General features: G+C 33.4%; 1 protein-coding gene across 7 annotated transcripts in view; it reads right to left on the reverse strand.

Moving 5' to 3' along the window:
* Nucleotides 1–21,956, reverse strand: part of LOC143059850 (disco-interacting protein 2 homolog C-like) — an 86,523-nt gene that overhangs the window by 12,655 nt on the left and 51,912 nt on the right. For 6 of the 7 annotated variants that reach the window (XM_076233417.1, XM_076233420.1, XM_076233418.1 and 3 more), the window contains 14 exons: nucleotides 20,540–20,642; nucleotides 19,649–19,713; nucleotides 19,264–19,357; nucleotides 18,769–18,888; nucleotides 18,144–18,258; nucleotides 15,974–16,113; nucleotides 15,129–15,265; nucleotides 14,521–14,601; nucleotides 13,744–13,956; nucleotides 3,930–4,028; nucleotides 3,323–3,455; nucleotides 2,722–2,834; nucleotides 1,637–1,717; nucleotides 784–807 (listed from right to left, as the gene is read on the reverse strand). In XM_076233417.1, the coding sequence (XP_076089532.1) occupies nucleotides 784–807; nucleotides 1,637–1,717; nucleotides 2,722–2,834; nucleotides 3,323–3,455; nucleotides 3,930–4,028; nucleotides 13,744–13,956; nucleotides 14,521–14,601; nucleotides 15,129–15,265; nucleotides 15,974–16,113; nucleotides 18,144–18,258; nucleotides 18,769–18,888; nucleotides 19,264–19,357; nucleotides 19,649–19,713; nucleotides 20,540–20,642 (1,518 nt within the window). The remainder of the gene's footprint in view (nucleotides 1–783; nucleotides 808–1,636; nucleotides 1,718–2,721; nucleotides 2,835–3,322; nucleotides 3,456–3,929; nucleotides 4,029–13,743; nucleotides 13,957–14,520; nucleotides 14,602–15,128; nucleotides 15,266–15,973; nucleotides 16,114–18,143; nucleotides 18,259–18,768; nucleotides 18,889–19,263; nucleotides 19,358–19,648; nucleotides 19,714–20,539; nucleotides 20,643–21,956) is intronic. The other variant, XM_076233419.1, reaches the window with a different exon arrangement.

Genomic DNA, 21,956 nt, shown 5'->3' on the forward strand with positions numbered 1-21,956 from the left:
TTTTTAGTTTATAAATTGAAATCTCACGAATTTGATAAGAGACATTAAAATCAATTAAATAATTGCATTTTCAAAAAATTTAAAAATTGTGGGTCAAATTTCAATTTTATATTATGCATGGTTAAGAGTCTGAAAATAGTGCCTCTAATGCTTTTAATACTTGAACAACCTTTATTTTTATTACTAAAAAATTTGTCAGTTAAAAAAAAATCAAATTATGCCAAACCTGTATACAAAACCAACATGCTCTCACCAGCCTTATATCTAAATGTATTGCAGTATATACTTTTTCTTTTACATGTTTAAGTACCTATGATATTTTGATTACTGAGTCTGTTAAAAAATCAAATTATGCCATAACTGTATAGATATTAACCAACATGCTCTCTTCAGCCTTATCTATATGAATTGCTACATATATACTTTTTTCCTCTCATGTAACTTTGATATATACTATGGATTCATTATTATTCGTTGGATACCAATGTTCTTGGTTTTCGTAGGTACAGGTGAACCAAGAAATTAAATGTTCAACGAATAACAAATTTTCTATAGGCTTGTATGCAGACTTCTGCAAAACCACTAAATTAAATATCCACAAAAAATGCAAGTTATCCATAATCCATGAAAATTGGTACCCATGAAAATAAATGAATCTACAGTAGATAGCAAACATGCTCTCAGCAGCCTTATATCTACATGTATACTTTGTTCCTTTTACATGTTTAAGTACCTTCAATATATTTTATGATATTTGTTTACATTGTGTTAGTAGATCATTACCTGGTAAGGCCATTTCCCTTGAATCTGGTATAAACACAGCATATATATCATACATAAAAATACTACAAGTCAAGATCTTTGTCACTGAAACCTTTTTTGTAAACAGTTCGACGTTTCAAACTAAATTTTGAATACACATTTCTTCTCCTATAAGTTATTATTCACTGAATCCCAGCCTTGTCTGCATTTATTTATAAAGAAATTTATGAAAAATCTGAAATTTGACTTATTATTTTAGGAATTAAGTTTATTTTACAAATGACTTTTGTTGCACATTGCATGCATTTGTTGACAGTTAATAACCATTCTAATGCAACATCGTTATTAACATTCATTTTGATTTCATAACGTCATCAATTTTCATGCAAAAGATGCTATGAAAATGCATACGACATATAACTGATTTTAAATGTAATTTTTGGCATTGTTTTCTGTTAGTTTCATTAGAAAGGAGATAACAATATTGTATTTTGAGCTCCAACGGTTTCAATTGGTGAAAATAAATTTGCGAACATCAAATCACCAATTGATGCCGTTGGAGCTTAAAATAAAATACAGATATCTCTGAATTCATCCTTGATTTCCGATATCTTAGCAAACAAATTGCCCTGCAACTTATCTTAAAATTGATATTCTTAATAATTCCACACATTATAAAAACAAACATACCATTGAACTCAGCATTGTAAAATAAGCACACATACATACACAATACACATACTTCATAAATACATAAACAAGCACTGTAAATGATTCACATAAAAATACACATAACACACATACCAATGCCTTTAAGTCAGGATTGAACACTGTACAATTACACACAAATATATGTGCTTAACACAACACCTACCTTAGAATTGAGCATTGTAAATAATATATGATCAGGCGTTGACTGTGACCTCCATCGTAAAATCTCAGTTAAAAATTGGTGCTGTATAAAGAAGATAAAAATTTAAATATTGAAATACAGGACTGTCATAGGTCAGGAGCCTGTTGCTTATTGGTGTCATTTGTTGGTTCATAGGTGTTATAAGTTTCTTGTTTTTTATATAGATAAGACGGTTGGTTTTCCTGTTTGAATTCTGTGAGTCAAGGCTCTGTGTTGAAGACCGTACTTTGACCTATAATTGTTTATATATTGTGACTTTGATTGAGAGATGTCTCTCTGGCACTCATACCACATCTTTTTACTTATATTTAAACTAATTCATAAATTTCATTATTGCGGACTTTCTTGTTCGCAGCAGAAGGCATGGATGATATTATTTCTCCAGTTTAGCCCTCTCCAGCCCACTTTTTGCAAATATTGGGGATCAGATGTATATATCAAATTCAGATTATGGTTGATCAACAGAAATAGTATTTAATTTTTGCAAAAATACTTCAAACAAACAGATTTCAATTAATGCAATTCTAATCTCCAATTTTTGTTTCAAATATAAATACTGTAAATTCAGAAGTTATTGCGAAAAATGCGACAGAGTTGTAAACGCAAAAATTTAAACTTGCATTTTGAAATATTTTATGTGAACTAAACAGGATTTTTCTCAAAATCGTAAAAAATAAAATCGCATTTAAGTCTTAAATGACAAAATTGAATAATAAATGAACGCAATAATTTCTGAATTTACAGTACATAAAAAACATTGTAAAATTGCTGATTTCGAATAACTCAGAGCCCTCTTATGTTTGAGTAAAAATGTCAATAATTTGATCAGTTTCTTTAGGGTTATTCCATTAAAATTAATGTATGTGGGAAGTTTAATTATTGAATAAGGGTAAATGCGTCTACTACCATAATGCAAAATTATCTAAAAAATGGTTCTTGGTTGTAGGGATATTTTGGAAGTTCCTGCCTAACCTCCCACATACATTTAATAGAATAGGTAATAGCCCTTATATAATATTGCAGGATGTTTTATTTGTGTGTACTACCTTTTTAGCATTATCTGTCTCTTCGTCTGAAGACGTGAGTTCTCTCCCTTGAGCCCAAGCCATTCTTGCTCCCTGTACAATGTTACCCACGTGGACTGCTGAGGGCGTCACATCTGGAAGTAAAATATATACTGTTGAAAAGTCATACATTATAGGTATATACATCTGGCATAACAAATTATCTGCTTTTTATTATGAGTTTTAAGGAAGCTTGAGGGAACAAAAATTTTCATTACAAATTTTATGTTTTACACTATTAGTTGTTACTTTATGATATGGTACAAAAATCAACCAAAAAATCTATTTGTTTTGGCCTAAGATGACTTTTAAAATTATTATATCATTGACAAAGCTCCAAATTATCTCCCTTTGGTGCAAAATACCAATTTTTTGCATTAAAATTGAAATCTTTTTTTAACTCATCAGTGACCTATATTTTTTATTATCCCCCTCCCCCCCCTATACAATTCATTCTGGAAAAGCCCTAAAATGAAGACATATGATACAATAAGGACAATGTTTAGCAGCCGTCCACATGCCTCTTGTACACCCTCAAATCAATAGTTTTTTTCCTTAAAAAATCGGGTTTAAATTAACTAACCTGGTTTGAATTCCCTTGGTTTTGGTAGATTTGTAACACATGTATGAGGACACATGAGCACATTAGCAGGATGTAAACTTCCTTCCAGGAATCTTTTCTTGGTTTCATGTAAATGTATACCACCCAATGGAGTCTGTAGAGATAAAGATTAAGGTCATTTTTTATATTTTAACACATTTCTGTCTATCATGGTTAACCTTACAAAAGCAATTTTATACTTGGACAAATTTGAACCACTTTAATTCAATTTAGATGTTTGGTTTATACAATGTCAGAAGCTTGTTCAACTTATTAGTGACTGAATTGAATTAAGATCTAGAAGATAAATAAGAGTTAATTTGGTCTCATTTGTGTAGTATTTAGATAGAGTTAATGTGTCCAAAAAAAAGTTAAAGGGCGGCAGAACAAGATTTTGGAGAATGAGTCAGTTTTCCTTTCACACATAAATTCTCAAAGATTATATCAGTAAATTATTGTGTCACGTAGCCGAGTTATAATACTGAAGTAAATGATTTCAGTGATATTTTTTTTACATAAAACTATTATCTCCCTTTGAATGTGCCTGAACAAAGTCCTTATTTCAGTAACAATAGACTGTCAAACCTACCTTTGGTAAATAATTGTGTGGGACTAGAGATAAACAAAAGACCCCAACTTGGTGTATACTATCTACGGCCTGTAAAACTCGACTCATCCATTGGAAACTCTGAAAGTATATATAATGCATAAATAAAAAAGAAATGAAAACAAATTCCTTTTTTTAATACTAGAAATTTCAAACTAAATAACTGAATGAAGAAATTGCAATGTAAAATGTCCAGATCACCCCCATTTTTTCGTAGGGTTTATGTTGCTCAGTCTCTTGTTTATCCATGTTGTGTTTCTTATACTGTATTTTTACAATTAAGTCCTTTCCTTTTTGCCATGGCATTGTCCGTTTATTTTGGACTTATATTAAAGACTTTGAATGTCCTTTTTGCATATTGCGCCTCTTTTTTACAAGTATAGATTGATATTGGATAAAAGATATTGCCAACTTCCTTATATTTACATCTTTTAAACAAAAACAAGAAAGGCCTTAGTTCAAAGTTACATGTTATCAATGTTACATATAAAAAAAATCATATAAATAAAAATCACTTTTGCTAGTGAAAGGTCTACAACTCAACAAAAAAAACAGCAAAAATCATGATAATTGAACTTGACCTTCATTTAGTTAAAGGAAACCACATATCTAAATTTGAAAATCAAAGCGCTGTAAGCGCTGAAGGCAGTTAACCAAAAACCAAGGCAACCGTAATTATGAAAACTGTGGCAATGTTGCCTCAACACTAAACATTCATATATAGTACATTTATGTTTATCTAATGATTTATTTATTAAGGCAAATAATTTATGTTATCAAGGTTTCAAAAGCAATGCATATATCAATGTATATATTTTTATGGTGAGTCTGCAGTGGTACAAGTTCCCAATGATTGCAGTTGTTCTACTTGGTAGTTAACCTTGGTTTTATTTGACTGCTAGAAGTTCAAGTTGACTTAGTATGAACATGTAATAGTATGAATGGACTGGTTTCCCTGGAAAGAAAACTGAGCTTGTGTTCTATAGTACAAAAGTTATGAGACACGAATTAGATAAATGTTCACTACAACAGGGATCAAAGGTGAGGTCTGACTGACCTGCCCATAGTAAATGTAAATGATTTGTTATTTTGTCCCATACGTATGAATATATATAATTTAGGGGTGGGGATCTCAACGGTTTTCAAGTTCTCAAACAGGTAGGGGTAGGCAGAGGATTTAGGGGGCAGGCCCCCCCCCCCTTTTTGGGAAAAAAAATTGGTTGCTTTTATAGGAAATCACTGAAGCGTGACTGGAGCGGGCCCCCACTTATGAAAATTTCTGGATCCGCCACTGGGGGTAGGGTGACCCTAGGGTCTTCCCCTACATTTCATTTTATTTGTTATATTGTCCCATACATGAATATATATGGTTTAGGGGTGGGGATCTCATTGGTTTCCAAGTTCTCAAACAGGAGGGGTAGGGTGACCCCAGGGACTCCATCTATATTTCATTTAATTAGTTATATTGGCCCATACATGAATATATATTGTTTTGGTGTGGGGATCTCAACCGTTTCCAAGTTCTCAAACAGGAGGGTTGGGGTGACCACAGGGACTTCCCCTATATTTTATTTGACTTGTTATATTGTCCCATACATGAGTATATATGGTTTAGGGGTAAGGATCTTGACCATTTCCAAGTTCTCAAACAGAAGGGTATACAGTGACCTCAGGGACTCCCCCTATCTTTCATTTGAATTGTTATATTGTCCCGAACATGAATATATGGTTAAAGGGTGGCGATCTCAACGGGTTTCAAATTCTCAAACAGGAGGGGGTGGGGTGACCCAAGGCACTTCCCCTATATTTCATCTGATTTGTTATATTGTCCCATACATGAATATATATGGTTTAGGGGTGGGGATCTGGACCATTTTTAAATTCTAAAACAGGAAGGGTGGGGTGACCCCCAGCGACTCTTCCTATATTTCATTTGATTTTTCATATTGTCACAAACATGAATATATATGGTTAAGGGGTGTGGATCTCGACCGTTTCCAAGTTCTCAAACAGGAGGGGGTGGGGTAACTCCAGGGACTCCCCCTATATTTCATTTTATTTATTATATTGTCCTATACTTGAATATATGCAAGAGCAGATTCAGGGGGAGGGGTGTTGCAGGCTTGCACCCCCTTAAATTTGCAAAGCATTGGTTGTTCTCAGCTTAATAAAGAATATTCCGATAATTTTACCTCAAATTTTTTTAGCCTCGCTCTGCTCGGCGAAAATTTAAGTTTGTGCCCCTCCTAGCCTAAAATCCTGGATCTGCCCCTCATATGGTTTAGGGGTGGGGAGCTCGACTGTTTCCAAGTTATCAAACAGGAGGGGGTAGAGTGGCCCAAAGAATGCCACCTATATATCTTATGATTTACTTACATTCAGGTATATATAATATAGTTGCATTATTTGTTAAAATAAAGAAAGAAACTTTCAGCTACTTTAATTGACCCTTCAAAATTGAGAAAAACAAATATTCCTTCGAAATTGCAGTAATATGTTTACACTTTAAAAGCATCTCGCATGCATTATCATCATTTATCACTGATAAAGAAAATTTAGACTGTGACCATGAACATGTATATTGTTAGATATACTGTTCCCAGCTGTCACGTTGTATTGGATTTTTAAATTAAAATTTGTCAAAAAGTAATTTTGAGTTTCTGTATAAAATATTTTTCTGCTTTTTCTTTCTTTTACATATATCTTTTGGTTTACAATTCTAGTGTTTATATTCATTTACCATGCATAGATTTATTTTTTCACCTGCTTTGATTTATTTTGTAAATGATCGCCAAACCCGGAATTATCCTTATCCGCTTCCGGAATCGGATCCGATACTGTAAAATTTTGTCTTCACGGCCGCCATTGTTATGTGTTTACAATGTTGTTTTTGTCAATCAGATACGAATTTACTCGAATTTATACAATATTTGTCGGCGATTTTCTGTATAAAGCTAGCGGTTGAACAAAATGAACATCGCTGTCATGAATAATAATGATAAAAATAAGTTTTTAGCTCGTTTAATTGGAGACTTTGGTGACTTGCATGGAAGGTTTGCAAAGTAATTTCTTATTTTCTTTCAAGTGGAAGGTGTCTACGTCGAACGTAGCTAGAAACCAACCATCCTAGTCGAAATTCCGCTTGCAAAAGAGTAAGGTCGCGGACCTCGGACCACCGCTAATTTGCACACCTGCCTCCAAATTGAAAAGCTACGAAAATTTCTTTTTCTAATTTGAAATTGCCGCCAACAGCGTGAACAGTTGAACTTATTATATAATAGACTACTGACGTAATTGTACTACGTATTGATGACAAACAATATCACTACGACTTTTGCCATTTGGGAAATCTAAACTACTTGTCTTAAGAGATTTTCGGCGATTAAATATTTCATACAATTGTTCTTTGACATCTTAGCTAAAAGCACAAGTCATAATGAACTACACAAGGATTCTTAATAAGCACTACTTCCTATGTGTAACTTCAAAACTTTTGGATAAATCGACGATCATTTAAGGTTTTTCTGGTCATATTTTTTGTAATCCAGAATAAAAAGTATTAAAAAAGTGTTCAATTAGTTATATATAACATAGTAGCGAGCTAGATAATAACAATGGCAAGTATTTCAGCATTTATTGGGTAGAACACAAATCTAGGGCGCTCGCATAATGCAGCTTAACTGCATAAAAAATTGTCAGAGAGTTTTCATGCCTGCAGTACATCCTACAATCATTAACCCAATTCTTTTCTCTCGAAAATCTGGTTCAAAGCAAACAATAAAGGCCAGTGAAAAAACTTATCTTAATCTATCAAATTAAATTCCGAGAGGTGAACCAACGCCTGTGAAATTGTTTCGGTAGAGTCCCTGAAGTGGATACCTTGGTATGCCGGGTTGTCAAATCATGCAATTAAATGCAATCCTTAAATAATAATTAAAATTGACAACAACACTTCAAAGGATCTGCAATTTTATTTACTATGTCAACATGTTTCACCTGCGAGGCAGGCGTCTTCAGGACAATTTATTTACAATTTGTTTCGCCTGAAGTACTCAAAGTGGTGCCTATAATGTGACGTTATAATGAACAATGGTAGGTATTAGTAACGTGATGGTTATTGTTATTGTATACAAATAAAAATAGAATGATTAAAAATAGATTTAAAAACGAAAGTGTTCAAGTTATAAATAGATTAATATAAAATTGTTCTGTATCTGGTTAGCACACGGTTGTGTCGCTGGTGCATAGGTTGATTATACTCTCATCCTTCGTTAGATCTATGGTGGAGGTTTGGGTTATATTTGATGATTGTTCTAAGTAATTGTAATTGTTTGTGGTATATTGGGTCCAGCTTTCATAATGATGGTAAACATATTCATAGTGGTGGGACTTCTTTTCCGTTAGGTAGCCGTAACTGTTGGTGCGGTATTTATTCCAGTCTATTGATGGGGTAGGTACTTCCGAGTTTATTGAACTGTTGGAATCCGATAGGTGTAGATCTTCTTTCAAGATGTCTGAAGCTTTATTTATTTTTTCTGGGTAGGTTACTGTTGATTCTCCCGCGATGATTCTGAATGTGGGTTTCTTTGTATTGTCCCATTTCCTCGCTTCAAATGGTGGCACCCATTTTTCGATTTGGGTGGCCATCTGTTTGGGTGTTCCTGTTGTTTCTAAAAAGTTGTCTTGATCGACACCTTCGTGTTTCTCCCGGATATGTTTCTTTATGTTGTATTTTCTCGTAAATTTGGCGTCACAGGTGTTGCAATTGAAAATCTGGACTTCTCCTTCATGGAACGTTCTGTTATGTCTTCTCAGTGTGGCTATGTTAGCCAGTTTCTTGTTGCATTTTGTGCAGTTTATTCCTAGTGATCCTTCCCTGTTCCTTTTCCTAGGTGTAATTTTGGTTTTCGCCATTTTATCGTCTTTTGTTTAACCCCCAGGGTTCTGCCGTTGACAGTTGTCTAATGCAAGCTTCTTCCGTTCTTAAGCGAATGTTGACGTCTGTCGCTGTCTTGGTAATGCCTGTTATTGTTACGTCGTGCCTACTGTGATGAGGTGACGTGAAGTGTGTTGATACGGGTTTAAATTTGTTTTCGGTGTTAATGTCTTGAAAGTGTCCCCTGAAGCGTTCCTTTAGTGTGTTCCCTGTTTGTCCTACATATTGTAAGTGGCAAATTCTGCATTCAATCATGTATACTACATTGTTTGTAGTACATGATATGTCATCTGTAATTTTTATTTGATAATTGTTAGCATGACTTTTGGCCGTTTCGGTTTGTACCATGTGTCTGCACAGGTAGCAATTATGCCCACACGGCTTGCTGCCTTTCTTTCCGTTTTTCGGTTTGATGTCGCTCTTGACTAGCATATTTCTCAAAGTTATGTTACGACTATATGCTACTGTGTATTTGTATTTGGTGAGTTTCATGGTATCTGGTAGTCTGTTTAAAATATATTTCCGATTGGTTAAGATTTTTGATATTTTTTCGGTTTTCCTGTTGTAGGTTGTAACAAATGGGATGATTTGGTTCTGTACTTGGTTAAGTTCTTCTTTTAATAGGTCACTTCTATTCATAGATTTGGCTTTTGATATAGCTTGTTTTATGGTATTGTCCGGATAGTTTTTTTCTAGAAATTTTTCACGCATTCTTTGTGTATGGATTTCGAAGTCTTCTGTTTTCTTGCAAATTCTTCGTATTCTTAATGCCTGACTGTATGGGATGCTTCGTTTTTGGTGTGATGGGTGGTTAGAGCTATAATGTAGGTAAGTATTCACATCAGTTGGTTTGGTGTAGAGAGTTGTATAAATTGTTCCATCTAATTCTTTAATCACGGTGGTGTCAAGGAAGTTGATCCGCTCATTATTTTGTTCGCTGGTGAATTTAATTGTTGGGTGGAAATCGTTCAGCCTTTCTATGAAGGAATTTAGATCCTCGCTTGAGTGGGGCCATATAAAGAAAATGTCATCAATGAACCTCCACCATACAAGTGGTTTGAGGTCCTGTGTATTTAAAAATTCTCTCTCTAATTTGTCCATAAATAGGATTGCGTATTCTGGTGCCATTATGGTTCCCATGCTTGTTCCCGTTATTTGTTGGTAATATTGTTCATTAAATCTAAAGCAGTTTTTTGTAAGTATGAAATGCATGAATCTTAATAAAATCCAAGTCGGGGGTTTTTTTGATTCTCGTTTGTCCAATTGTTCTTTTGCGGCTAGAATCCCTTCTCTGTGTGGTATGTTTGTATATAGAGATGAAACGTCTACTGTGACTAAGATGCTGTTAGGTGGGATTTGTTTTAGTTCCTCTATTTTCATAAGAAAATCCTTTGTGTCCTTTATGTAGGATGGTACGAGTTTAATGAATGGTTTAAGATAATGGTCTACTATCTTTGATAATTTTGCTGTTGGTGAGTTTATTTGTGAAATTATTGGTCGTCCGGGGTTTCCTGGTTTATGAATCTTCGGTAGTAGGTAAAAAATCGGGGTATTAAATTGTTTAGAGGAAAGGTATTCTATTATATCAGTTGGTAGATTGTAGTGTACCAATTTAATAAATTCTTTGATCTCCTTCACGATTTTAGGATTTATATCTTTCGGAATTGGTTTGTAGAATTTTTTGTCCGAGAGTTGTCGTTCTGCTTCTTGAAGGTAATCTTTTTTATTTAATATGACAATTGCTCCTCCTTTATCTGCTGGTTTGATTATCAAATTCGGGTTGTTTTTTAATTCTTGAATTGCTTTTAGATCTGTTTTGTCTACGTTCCGGAATTTATTCGTTGTAGTTCCTGTGGTGATTTCTTCTGTTGTTAAGCTTAGGAAATTATCTAATTCTCTGTTTTTTCCTGGTGGGGGGTTCCATCCGTTAGTGGTTTTAAATGGTCTTGGTTCTTGGTTGGTTAGAGTGGTTGGTCCGAAATGGTGTTTAAGGCGGATTCTTCGGTTAAATAATAATGTGTCTCTTAATAATTGTAAGTCGGTTTGGTTTTTAATAGTTGGGCTAAAGCTTAGACCTTTACTTAAAATGAATTTCTGGGTTTCCGTTAGAATTGTATCAGATAAGTTTATGACTGTATTGTCATTCACTTTACGTTTCTGTAGTTTCCTGTATTTATTTCTTTTGATGAATTTTCTGTTTCTTGGCATGTTTAATAAATTTTATTGTTTTCCGTTTCTTGTGAGGTACTGAAAGTGGTACTGGTAGGGATATCTATTTTTACATTTGGCGTGGTTTGAATTGTTTTTCGCTTATTTCTTTTTCTACGGATAATTTTGTGGATTCAATCAATTGTGTTATGTGTTCCATTTCTTCTGTCTCGGTTGACTCTTGTAGTTCTTGTTTTAATTCTTCTATCTGTGCCTTAATATTCTTGCATCTGTCTTCCCAGTATGTGGCAAGTAATTTAACTAGACTTCTTCCGTGGATTAACTGCGCTTCTTCCCAGTTTCTTAAGAATTTGGGGGTGGTATCTGGTACTTGTGGTTGGATTGTTGATCGTAAAGTTTTGGATTTTATTAAGATTCATGCATTTCATACTTACAAAAAACTGCTTTAGATTTAATGAACAATATTACCAACAAATAACGGGAACAAGCATGGGAACCATAATGGCACCAGAATACGCAATCCTATTTATGGACAAATTAGAGAGAGAATTTTTAAATACACAGGACCTCAAACCACTTGTATGGTGGAGGTTCATTGATGACATTTTCTTTATATGGCCCCACTCAAGCGAGGATCTAAATTCCTTCATAGAAAGGCTGAACGATTTCCACCCAACAATTAAATTCACCAGCGAACAAAATAATGAGCGGATCAACTTCCTTGACACCACCGTGATTAAAGAATTAGATGGAACAATTTATACAACTCTCTACACCAAACCAACTGATGTGAATACTTACCTACATTATAGCTCTAACCACCCATCACACCAAAAACGAAGCATCCCATACAGTCAGGCATTAAGAATACGAAGAATTTGCAAGAAAACAGAAGACTTCGAAATCCATACACAAAGAATGCGTGAAAAATTTCTAGAAAAAAACTATCCGGACAATACCATAAAACAAGCTATACCAAAAGCCAAATCTATGAATAGAAGTGACCTATTAAAAGAAGAACTTAACCAAGTACAGAACCAAATCATCCCATTTGTTACAACCTACAACAGGAAAACCGAAAAAATATCAAAAATCTTAACCAATCGGAAATATATTTTAAACAGACTACCAGATACCATGAAACTCACCAAATACAAATACACAGTAGCATATAGTCGTAACATAACTTTGAGAAATATGCTAGTCAAGAGCGACATCAAACCGAAAAACGGAAAGAAAGGCAGCAAGCCGTGTGGGCATAATTGCTACCTGTGCAGACACATGGTACAAACCGAAACGGCCAAAAGTCATGCTAACAATTATCAAATAAAAATTACAGATGACATATCATGTACTACAAACAATGTAGTATACATGATTGAATGCAGAATTTGCCACTTACAATATGTAGGACAAACAGGGAACACACTAAAGGAACGCTTCAGGGGACACTTTCAAGACATTAACACCGAAAACAAATTTAAACCCGTATCAACACACTTCACGTCACCTCATCACAGTAGGCACGACGTAACAATAACAGGCATTACCAAGACAGCGACAGACGTCAACATTCGCTTAAGAACGGAAGAAGCTTGCATTAGACAACTGTCAACGGCAGAACCCTGGGGGTTAAACAAAAGACGATAAAATGGCGAAAACCAAAATTACACCTAGGAAAAGGAACAGGGAAGGATCACTAGGAATAAACTGCACAAAATGCAACAAGAAACTGGCTAACATAGCCACACTGAGAAGACATAACAGAACGTTCCATGAAGGAGAAGTCCAGATTTTCAATTGCAACACCTGTGACGCCAAATTTACGAGAAAATACAACATAAAGAAACATATCCGGGAGAAACACGAAGGTGTCGATCAAGACAACTTTTTAGAAACAACAGGAACACCCAAACAGATGGCCACCCAAATCGAAAAATGGGTGCCACCATTTGAAGCGAGGAAATGGGACAATACAAAGAAACCCACATTCAGAATCATCGCGGGAGAATCAACAGTAACCTACCCAGAAAAAATAAATAAAGCTTCAGACATCTTGAAAGAAGATCTACACATCGGATTCCAACAGTTCAATAAACTCGGAAGTACCTACCCCATCAATAGACTGGAATAAATACCGCACCAACAGTTACGGCTACCTAACGGAAAAGAAGTCCCACCACTATGAATATGTTTACCATCATTATGAAAGCTGGACCCAATATACCACAAACAATTACAATTACTTAGAACAATCATCAAATATAACCCAAACCTCCACCATAGATCTAACGAAGGATGAGAGTATAATCAACCTATGCACCAGCGACACAACCGTGTGCTAACCAGATACAGAACAATTTTATATTAATCTATTTATAACTTGAACACTTTCGTTTTTAAATCTATTTTTAATCATTCTATTTTTATTTGTATACAATAACAATAACCATCACGTTACTAATACCTACCATTGTTCATTATAACGTCACATTATAGGCACCACTTTGAGTACTTCAGGCGAAACAAATTGTAAATAAATTGTCCTGAAGACGCCTGCCTCGCAGGTGAAACATGTTGACATAGTAAATAAAATTGCAGATCCTTTGAAGTGTTGTTGTCAATTTTAATTATTAATCTATCAAAGTACTAGTTAAATAAGAGACATAACTATTCTAATCATATTTATACCTCTTCCTCTGAACAGTCTGGTCTCTGTTCCGCCACGATCACAATTCGCTCATCTTTAAGTACATTGATTGAAAACACTGCAATTCGTCCACGGTAAATAAATTTCATTGGTTCTACTGCCAACACTGTTGCTATTATATCATCTGTATTATGCCGTCTGCCTGATACCTGCATCAGACCTTCCTTACTACCACATACAAATACTAAACCACCCTGAAATGAGAAAACAATAATTCATTTCTGACAACAATAATTTTCAGCACATTCTTATATGAATGATACTGTTCAAATATTAATTTTAGGGCTATTCCAGAAAAAAAATGTATAGGGGGTTGGAAGGCACAATGTATTAATAATACATGGGTGATGGGTATCAGAGCAACTTTTCACACTATAATGCACTATAATTCTCAATTACAATTGTCTGGGTGGCGGGTGCTGACAAAAACTGCCTTCCAACCCCCCCCCCATACATTTTTTTCTGGAAAAGCCCTTAGTGAAATGAAGAAAAAATATATTTTTTATGGATTCCAGTTTTTTTGTGTTGCTAATACCCAAATACTATTGCAAGTTGATACCTATTTCATATGACCATAGGAAAACTGATTAATATTTCAGAATCATTTACTGTTTTTATACTATGACATTTAATTGAAGATAAAGATGGTTGGTTGTTGAACATCCTGGCACTTGATTGAGGGACATCCTATTTCAAAATGAGGCAATGCTAACTTTTGATATCCCATACAACAATCTTTGTTTTTTATGTTTACTTACCGGTCCTAGGAATCCTAACAACCCTGTCCGTACATATAATTTGTCTCCTATAGGTCGGCCATCATTGTTAAGTGGTTGTATCTGTAATAAAAATATAAATATAAAGCAAATGTAATAAATCGATTAAATCTAATAAACATAAAAGTATTCTATGCAAAAATATATTGAATGAGTTAAGCCATTTCAATTGATATTTAATAATGCGTCTTTCTTTACACTATTTGTTTCAAGTAAAGGTGAAGGTTGGTACCTATTTAAATGTTTAAACCTGCTGCATTTATTTGCACCTGTCCTAAGTCAGATACCTGATATTCAGTGGTTGACGTTTGTTGATGTTATTCATAAGTGTTTCTCGTTTCTTGTTCTTTATATAGATTACTGTTGGTTTTCCTGTTTGAATGGTTTAACACTTGTTATTTTTGGTGCCCTTAACAGACTGCTGTTCGGTGAGAGCCAAGGCTCCGTGTTGAAGACCGTACCTTGACTTATAATGGTTTACTTTTACAGATTGTGTTGACTCATTGGCACTCATACCACAACTTCTTATATCTATAGAAATGAAATTTAGCAACTCAGCAAGCTTGTAGAAATATGATAGATGATCTCACCTGAAAGGTATTACTGGTAACCCCCTGTAGACCCCAGTAATTACTGCCTGTGTAACCAGCACAGACACACAACTCGCCTACTTCATCTGTCTTACAGAGATATGGTAACCCATCAACTTTTATCACAATCATCACAGCTGAAAAAAACAAACAAAAATATGTGGTTTCATATCTTAATAAAATGTCATATAATTTCATAGTCCAGCACTTGCAAAATTTTGGTTCAACTGAATTTGAGATGGCATAACCTATAAATACGAGATACAATGCAGCGTTACATTTTTTTGTTGTCGTTGAAAAATTATGAAGGATTGGTACAAATCTATTTCATTTGTTTTATTGTCATCATACATTTAGGTAATAAGAAATACAAGATTAAGGGAATTGTTTGCTCCTTTATAATATGTAAACAAACAATCCTAAAAATATTAACAGAATTACTAACGGAAATTTTGGCAAGAAAAACTATGAAGAACTTGGATTCACCAGTATTGCCCTTTTAAACTGGTTCTGTGTGTGAAATAAGAACTTTATCATCCATTAACTGTTCTATCAAAATATTCAAAATAATTGTCAATATATTCAAGATGTAACACATTATGTATCTGTAAAATTGGGTGTACAACAAGGCAGTATTTTATTCCCTTTCTTGTAGCTTTATGTTTCAATGATTAACTTAATGCTGTAGCATCCATAAAAATTATATCATGCAGGAATATAACTGGAAACCAATTCCTGTACAAAGTCTCAAAACCATTATGAAAATTTTATTCTTATCTCATCCAAAAGATCTGCGACACAAGAACAAACATTTGTTCTTTTATTGTAACTTTAGTTGCACTTACCTCCTGGCATCACTTGACCACAATCCTGGAGTGTTAAAGAAGTTAAACTATTTTCACTGTCCACTCTTACCACACCATGACTTAACCCTAACATAGATAAAATACCACGACCTGTTGCACTAGCACTTGTTCTACCAGGTCTGAAAAATAATGATTTTCATACTAAAGTATGTAAATAAAAAATTGAACAATTTTTAAAATTGATTCAAATGTTACCTCCTAAATTTAAACAAGAATGTGTCCATAGTAAAGGGATGCTTCACTCACACTATCATTTTCTATATTCAGTGGACATTGAAATTGGGGACAAAAATCTAATGTGGCATTGAAATTACAAAAGATCATATCATAGGGAACATGTGTACTGAGTTTCAAGTTGATTGGACCAATATTATCAATAAAATAAAGGGTGAAAAAAATCAAAATTATATTCCATTTAAGGTGGTACCCAACACTTTAGCTAAAATTAATTTGGCTCGTTTAATTTTCTTAAAATTTTGACAAAGTATTTACTTTGACCCTTTTACAAAAATATAAAAATTTCAAAAAATTTGAACCAACCGCTTTGTCAGAAAAAATACACTGGTTATATAGCAATTTGACAAACACCAATTTTGATCATTGAGAAGCTTATTATTCCTTTTACAACACAACGTAATTAAAACGTTTAGCTGATTTTACTGAGTTACCTCCCTGTAGTGTTAGGTACCACCTAAATTACAGTACCACTACTACGATGGTATTTAAGGCTGTGTTCACATTGACCTAAACTGGGTGTTGTGTTAGTGTAACTCACACGTAAACTAATTTTTAAGGCCGTGTTCACATTGACCTAAACTCGGTGTTGTGTTAGTGTAACTCACACGTAAACTAAACACAATTACGTTCCCATTGATAAAACTCAATGTTTACATGTAGTGTAAATCATGTTTAGTCTACATGCAGTCGATAGTCAATGTAGGCTTTGTGTAGGTTAAGTGTACATAAAACTAGGCATTTAGAACTTTAATTTTACAATGTGTATTTAAGGAAGAAACAATTTTTGAATAAAATTGATATTTATAACAATTATTAATAAAGTTCTTTACAGTAATATTTGTCTAAACTTTGACTAAAATATATCAATTTGTTATAGAAAAAACTTTAGGTAGCTTTATTAGCCCCTTATCAAGACTAAAAGAATCATCATTGCCGAACACATAATTCATTTGACAAGGTCTTCATGAATCGACTGGACGTACATGGAAATATTTGCCACTGGTCTTTACTTAAACAACAATTCACTCATAAATGCATTAGTAACAAGAATGTGTCCTTAGTACACGAATGCCCCACTCGCACTATCATTTTCTATGTTCAGTGGACCGTGAAATTGGGGTAAAATCTCTAATTTGGCATTAAAATTAGAAAGATCATATCATAGGGAACATGTGTACCAAGTTTGAAGTCGATTGGACTTCAACTTCATCAAAAACTACCTCGACCAAAAACTTTAACCTGAAGCGGGACAGACGAACGAACGAACGAACGAACGAATGAATGGACGAATGGACGGACGGACGAACGGAAGGACGCACAGACCAGAAAACATAATGCCCCTCTACTATCGTAGGTGGGGCATAAAAATGTGTAAGGTAAGGTAACACTATAATAATTGGGGAAACTGGATTCAGAATTTTTTTTTTTTCATCTGTATGACAAGAATATTTTTTTTTATCAAATTGGGGGTCATAATATTTTTTAATGAAAAATCCATTACCCTTTTTTTTTTAAGTCAAATGGTCGTTCCCTGACTGCTAGAAAAGTTGTACGAAAAATTTGCATTCAGTTCTACGTAATAAACATTTAAATGACATATAGTTTAAAAGTGTGAACAAATCTTATGTATAGGTAATTAAACAAGGTGTATTGATGTGAACAAATTTAATGTGAAACCAATGTCCAGTGCATTAAACTAATTGTAAACAGGTTTACTGTACATGGCGTTTGGTGTGAACACGGCCTAACAACATTGTCTATCCTAGAGGGTCTTACAAACTTTGTCTTCAACTTTGTACTTAATAACTTTTGAAAAGTGTTACAAACAAGTCTTTTGAAGACAACCTTGTGTCCTGGTCCATATATTAATGGGAATATTGCAGTGAAAATTTTCTTATTTTGGTTGACCTACCTTCTCACGGATACTGTAAGGCCTTCTACAGAAGTGGCACATGGACAGATAGCATCAGATTTTAGTCCTTTGCTTTGGAACGCATTAAAGAAAGCATCACAGGAAGTCAGAGACCCTGAAATAAACCATTTATTAGATTTGTATATATCATGAAAATTATGTTTCTTTCAACCGTCAACTAAGATCAAAGATGAGTTTGCTTCAAATTAAATGAACTGAAAATTATCCAAATTATTCTAAAAACAACTCACTTCCCTACCTATTTGAAATGTCATTTGTTAACAAGTCCACCAATTATTTATTTATTTTTTTTAGGAGGAAAACTACCATACTTTTTTAAGAAGTTTTGAAATTTCAAATATTTTCAATTTGCCTTAGACCATCACTGAAGAGACACTAACTGTTGAAATGCACATCTGGTGCAGAAACATTGGTACCATCCATGCAATAATATGTAATCTGTCAAATAGCTGATAAAAATTATCCCTGTTCGATTGCACTTTATTATATAGTCAGCAAAACATATGGACTATATATTAAATGATATCTTTGAACTTTATTCAAAACATATGGACTATATATTAAATACTATCTTTGAACTTTATTCAACTCAAATCTTACTTACAAGGGTTAGCTCCATCAGCCACCAGTAAGAGACGTAAAGCACTAAAGTTTATATCTTTATGGTCTTTCTGTGCTAACAGACCCCAATGCATGTCTCTAGACTTTACTATTGCAACTGAAGCTGAAATTATATGCAAAAACTATGCATAAACATGAGTATAATAATATGTATGCACAAAATTGACAATACGATATGTATACTATCCAAATCAATTTTTATTAAACTATTAAATATACATTGAAAAGATTGAGTAATTTTGATTATTTTTTTTTTATTTCACTTGTGGCCTTTCATCGTATTTGAGTTACACATCATGTGCCACTAGTGGAGCAAAGACTGCTTACTAGATCACCTGATTTTACCAGGTATTTTTTGTTATTTTTGCTGTTGTTTTTTTTTTTTACCAGATGCAGTCATTTTGTTTATTGGATGTGATTATTATTTGTTCCCTAGGTATTTTGTTTCTCTTTTAAATAATATAGACAAGATAGCTACCTTTATATTTGGTGACCATTTTCATCCATGAGGCAGGATCAACTTTCATCAGAGAATAGGGAACAAATATCACATGCATGCCATTAAATACACTCTGCAATGAAAAAACATTTGAAATCATACAATGATAAATTTCACTTCAGCAGAACAGTAGTAAATTCATGAATATTATATCAACACTGCCTACTCTACAATTGCAAGGCCACTACTAAGAACTCAAACAGATTAATCTTTTTAAATAATGAATAAGAAAGCTTAAATGCTTTTTTAAATGCATAAAAGTTCCAATTGAACATCAGATAAAAGATAATTATACAATATTACTTTGAAAAAATAGAATTACTACTGAATGTTATTTTTTACTCCAAAATAGATGTCTACTTACACATAAAATTCCATGCCACAATCCCAATTCACGTTTAAAGTCTAAAACACAAACCATCACTTCACCTGAAAGGGGAGAAAAACAAAATTTTTTTATTGTAAATGGCAGATTTTTGTTCAGTGTTATTGTTGTTTGTCTGAAATTGTTTCACATTTCACAGCAGTATAATACTGTTACTTTAATTATTCATTCCTTATTTTATTGATTTTGTATTTACATTGTATCATAGATCAAATTTATTTGTTCAGTTTATGTTCACTATTGTTTATATGTCTTTTGATTAAGTTAAGCCATTTCAATTGATATTTGATGGTGTGTTTATCTATGCTGTGATGTTACACTATTGATTCAGATAAGGGTGAAGGTTTGGTACCATTAAAATGTTAAAACCCTCCGCAAATGTTTGCACCTGTCCTAAATCAGGAATCTGATGTTCAGTAGTTGTCGTTTGTTGATGTGGTTCTAGTTTCTTGTTTTATATATAGATTAAACCATTTGTTTTCCCTTTTGAATGGTTTTACACAAGTAATTTTTAGGGCCCTTTATAGCATGCTGTTAGGTGTGAGCCAAGGGTCTGTGTTGAAGACTGTACTTTGACCTATGATGGTTTACTTTTATAAATTGTGACTTGGATGGAGAGTTGTCTCATTGGCACTCATACCACATCTCTTTATATCTATATATGAAACATCATAGTGATAGCTAACCCTGGAGAATATTAAAAGACAAACAGCATGGAAACATAATGAACAAATAACAGCTTATCTGAGGGTTTTAACAATGTCAATGTCAGTCAATGCAGAGCCTCACATTTCCCTGTTTCTAAGCTTCATCCTCATATTGTTGATATGTCAGTACACTATGTAAAATAAAGGTCAAGGGGTCACCTACCTTCTGTATAATTAGCTGCCACTGTAAGCGTTCTAGCGTGACATAGCATACTGCTCCTTGTTACAGTTACTCCCATGGTACTTCCATCTTTTCCTTGTGTATACTGAAAAAATATACAGAAATGTTAGTAATTTTCATCATGGTGACCACTAACCCTTTATTTTATAAAGACTTGTATCTAACTGACTCTCATAAATATTCAGTATCCAATCAGAAAATCTTGCTACTACTTTAACTGATTTCTTTGCAATTCTTCTTAAAGTTCTCTTACTCAGTCTGTGCCAAAATGTTTTAGGGTTTGTCTGACCAAAATTTTGTTTACCTTTCTACTATATTTATTATATACTAAAATTCTGTCGGACTCTGAACAAATGATTTTTTGTTTTGCATTTTGTCAGTCTGGGATAAACTATACACTACTTGTTGAAACACTGTTTATCATGTTCATACAAAAGGAAAAAATGATTGCTTATGAGATTCCAGATGGGGATTACAGAATAGAGATAATAATAAACATTGTGATTAAGTTTAATAAAATTAAAGTTAAAGAATGGAAACCAACTTTGGGAAGTGCGTACGTAAAGATGGACAATGGTAGGGGCATAAAAAGAAGATGTGGTATGACTACCAATGAGAGAACTCTCCACAAGAGACTAAATGATACAGAAAAAAAACTATCGGTCACCGTACTGCCTTCAACAATGAGCAAAGACAATACCGCATAGTCAGCTGTAAAAATAAGAAACCAACCAACATGCAGATTTGACCCATGATTTAACTTCATTTAACTTTGTATACTTTTTAACCTCAATTGAGGTGTCAAAATTTAAATTTTTGACGTTAGCACGTCTATTGAAAAAGTTATGCAACCAAAACATTAATATCTAAAAATATTTATGTATATATCAAAAATTCTCATGAACGGTATTTATTCAATCATGAATAAATAAAATTTCATTCAAAACTAATGAAAAGTTAATTCATTTTTATACTTAAAATAGATAACTGATTTAAGATAACTATGACCCTTCTGAAAACACTTTTATTTTTTTTTAAACTTGAGAATACAAAAATAATCTGAATAGGAGAAATAAGGGGAGACAACCAACAGTTAACTTTCCCATTATTTCTCCCTCACACATTTATGATTTAGTTTAGTGTTTAACATATGTATTGAAAAAGTGACAAAACAAAAGGTATAAATAATGATTCTTCCACTGCATTGATTTTAAATATTTTTTATCTTTAGACTGTAAAAAATTCAAAAATTAATTATTTAACTGTCCATAGTGGATATATGTCTGTCTGTTTAATAAATGACTTATAGATTTGATCATTTTTGATGTCATAATTGCGCAAGTGGTGTTCGAACTCACAACTAAATAGTTTAGTTCTAACCTAGTGACCACCGAAGATC

The sequence above is a fragment of the Mytilus galloprovincialis genome, chromosome 14 (assembly GCF_965363235.1).
Source record: "Mytilus galloprovincialis chromosome 14, xbMytGall1.hap1.1, whole genome shotgun sequence".
NCBI classification, from domain to species: Eukaryota; Metazoa; Mollusca; class Bivalvia; order Mytilida; family Mytilidae; genus Mytilus; species Mytilus galloprovincialis.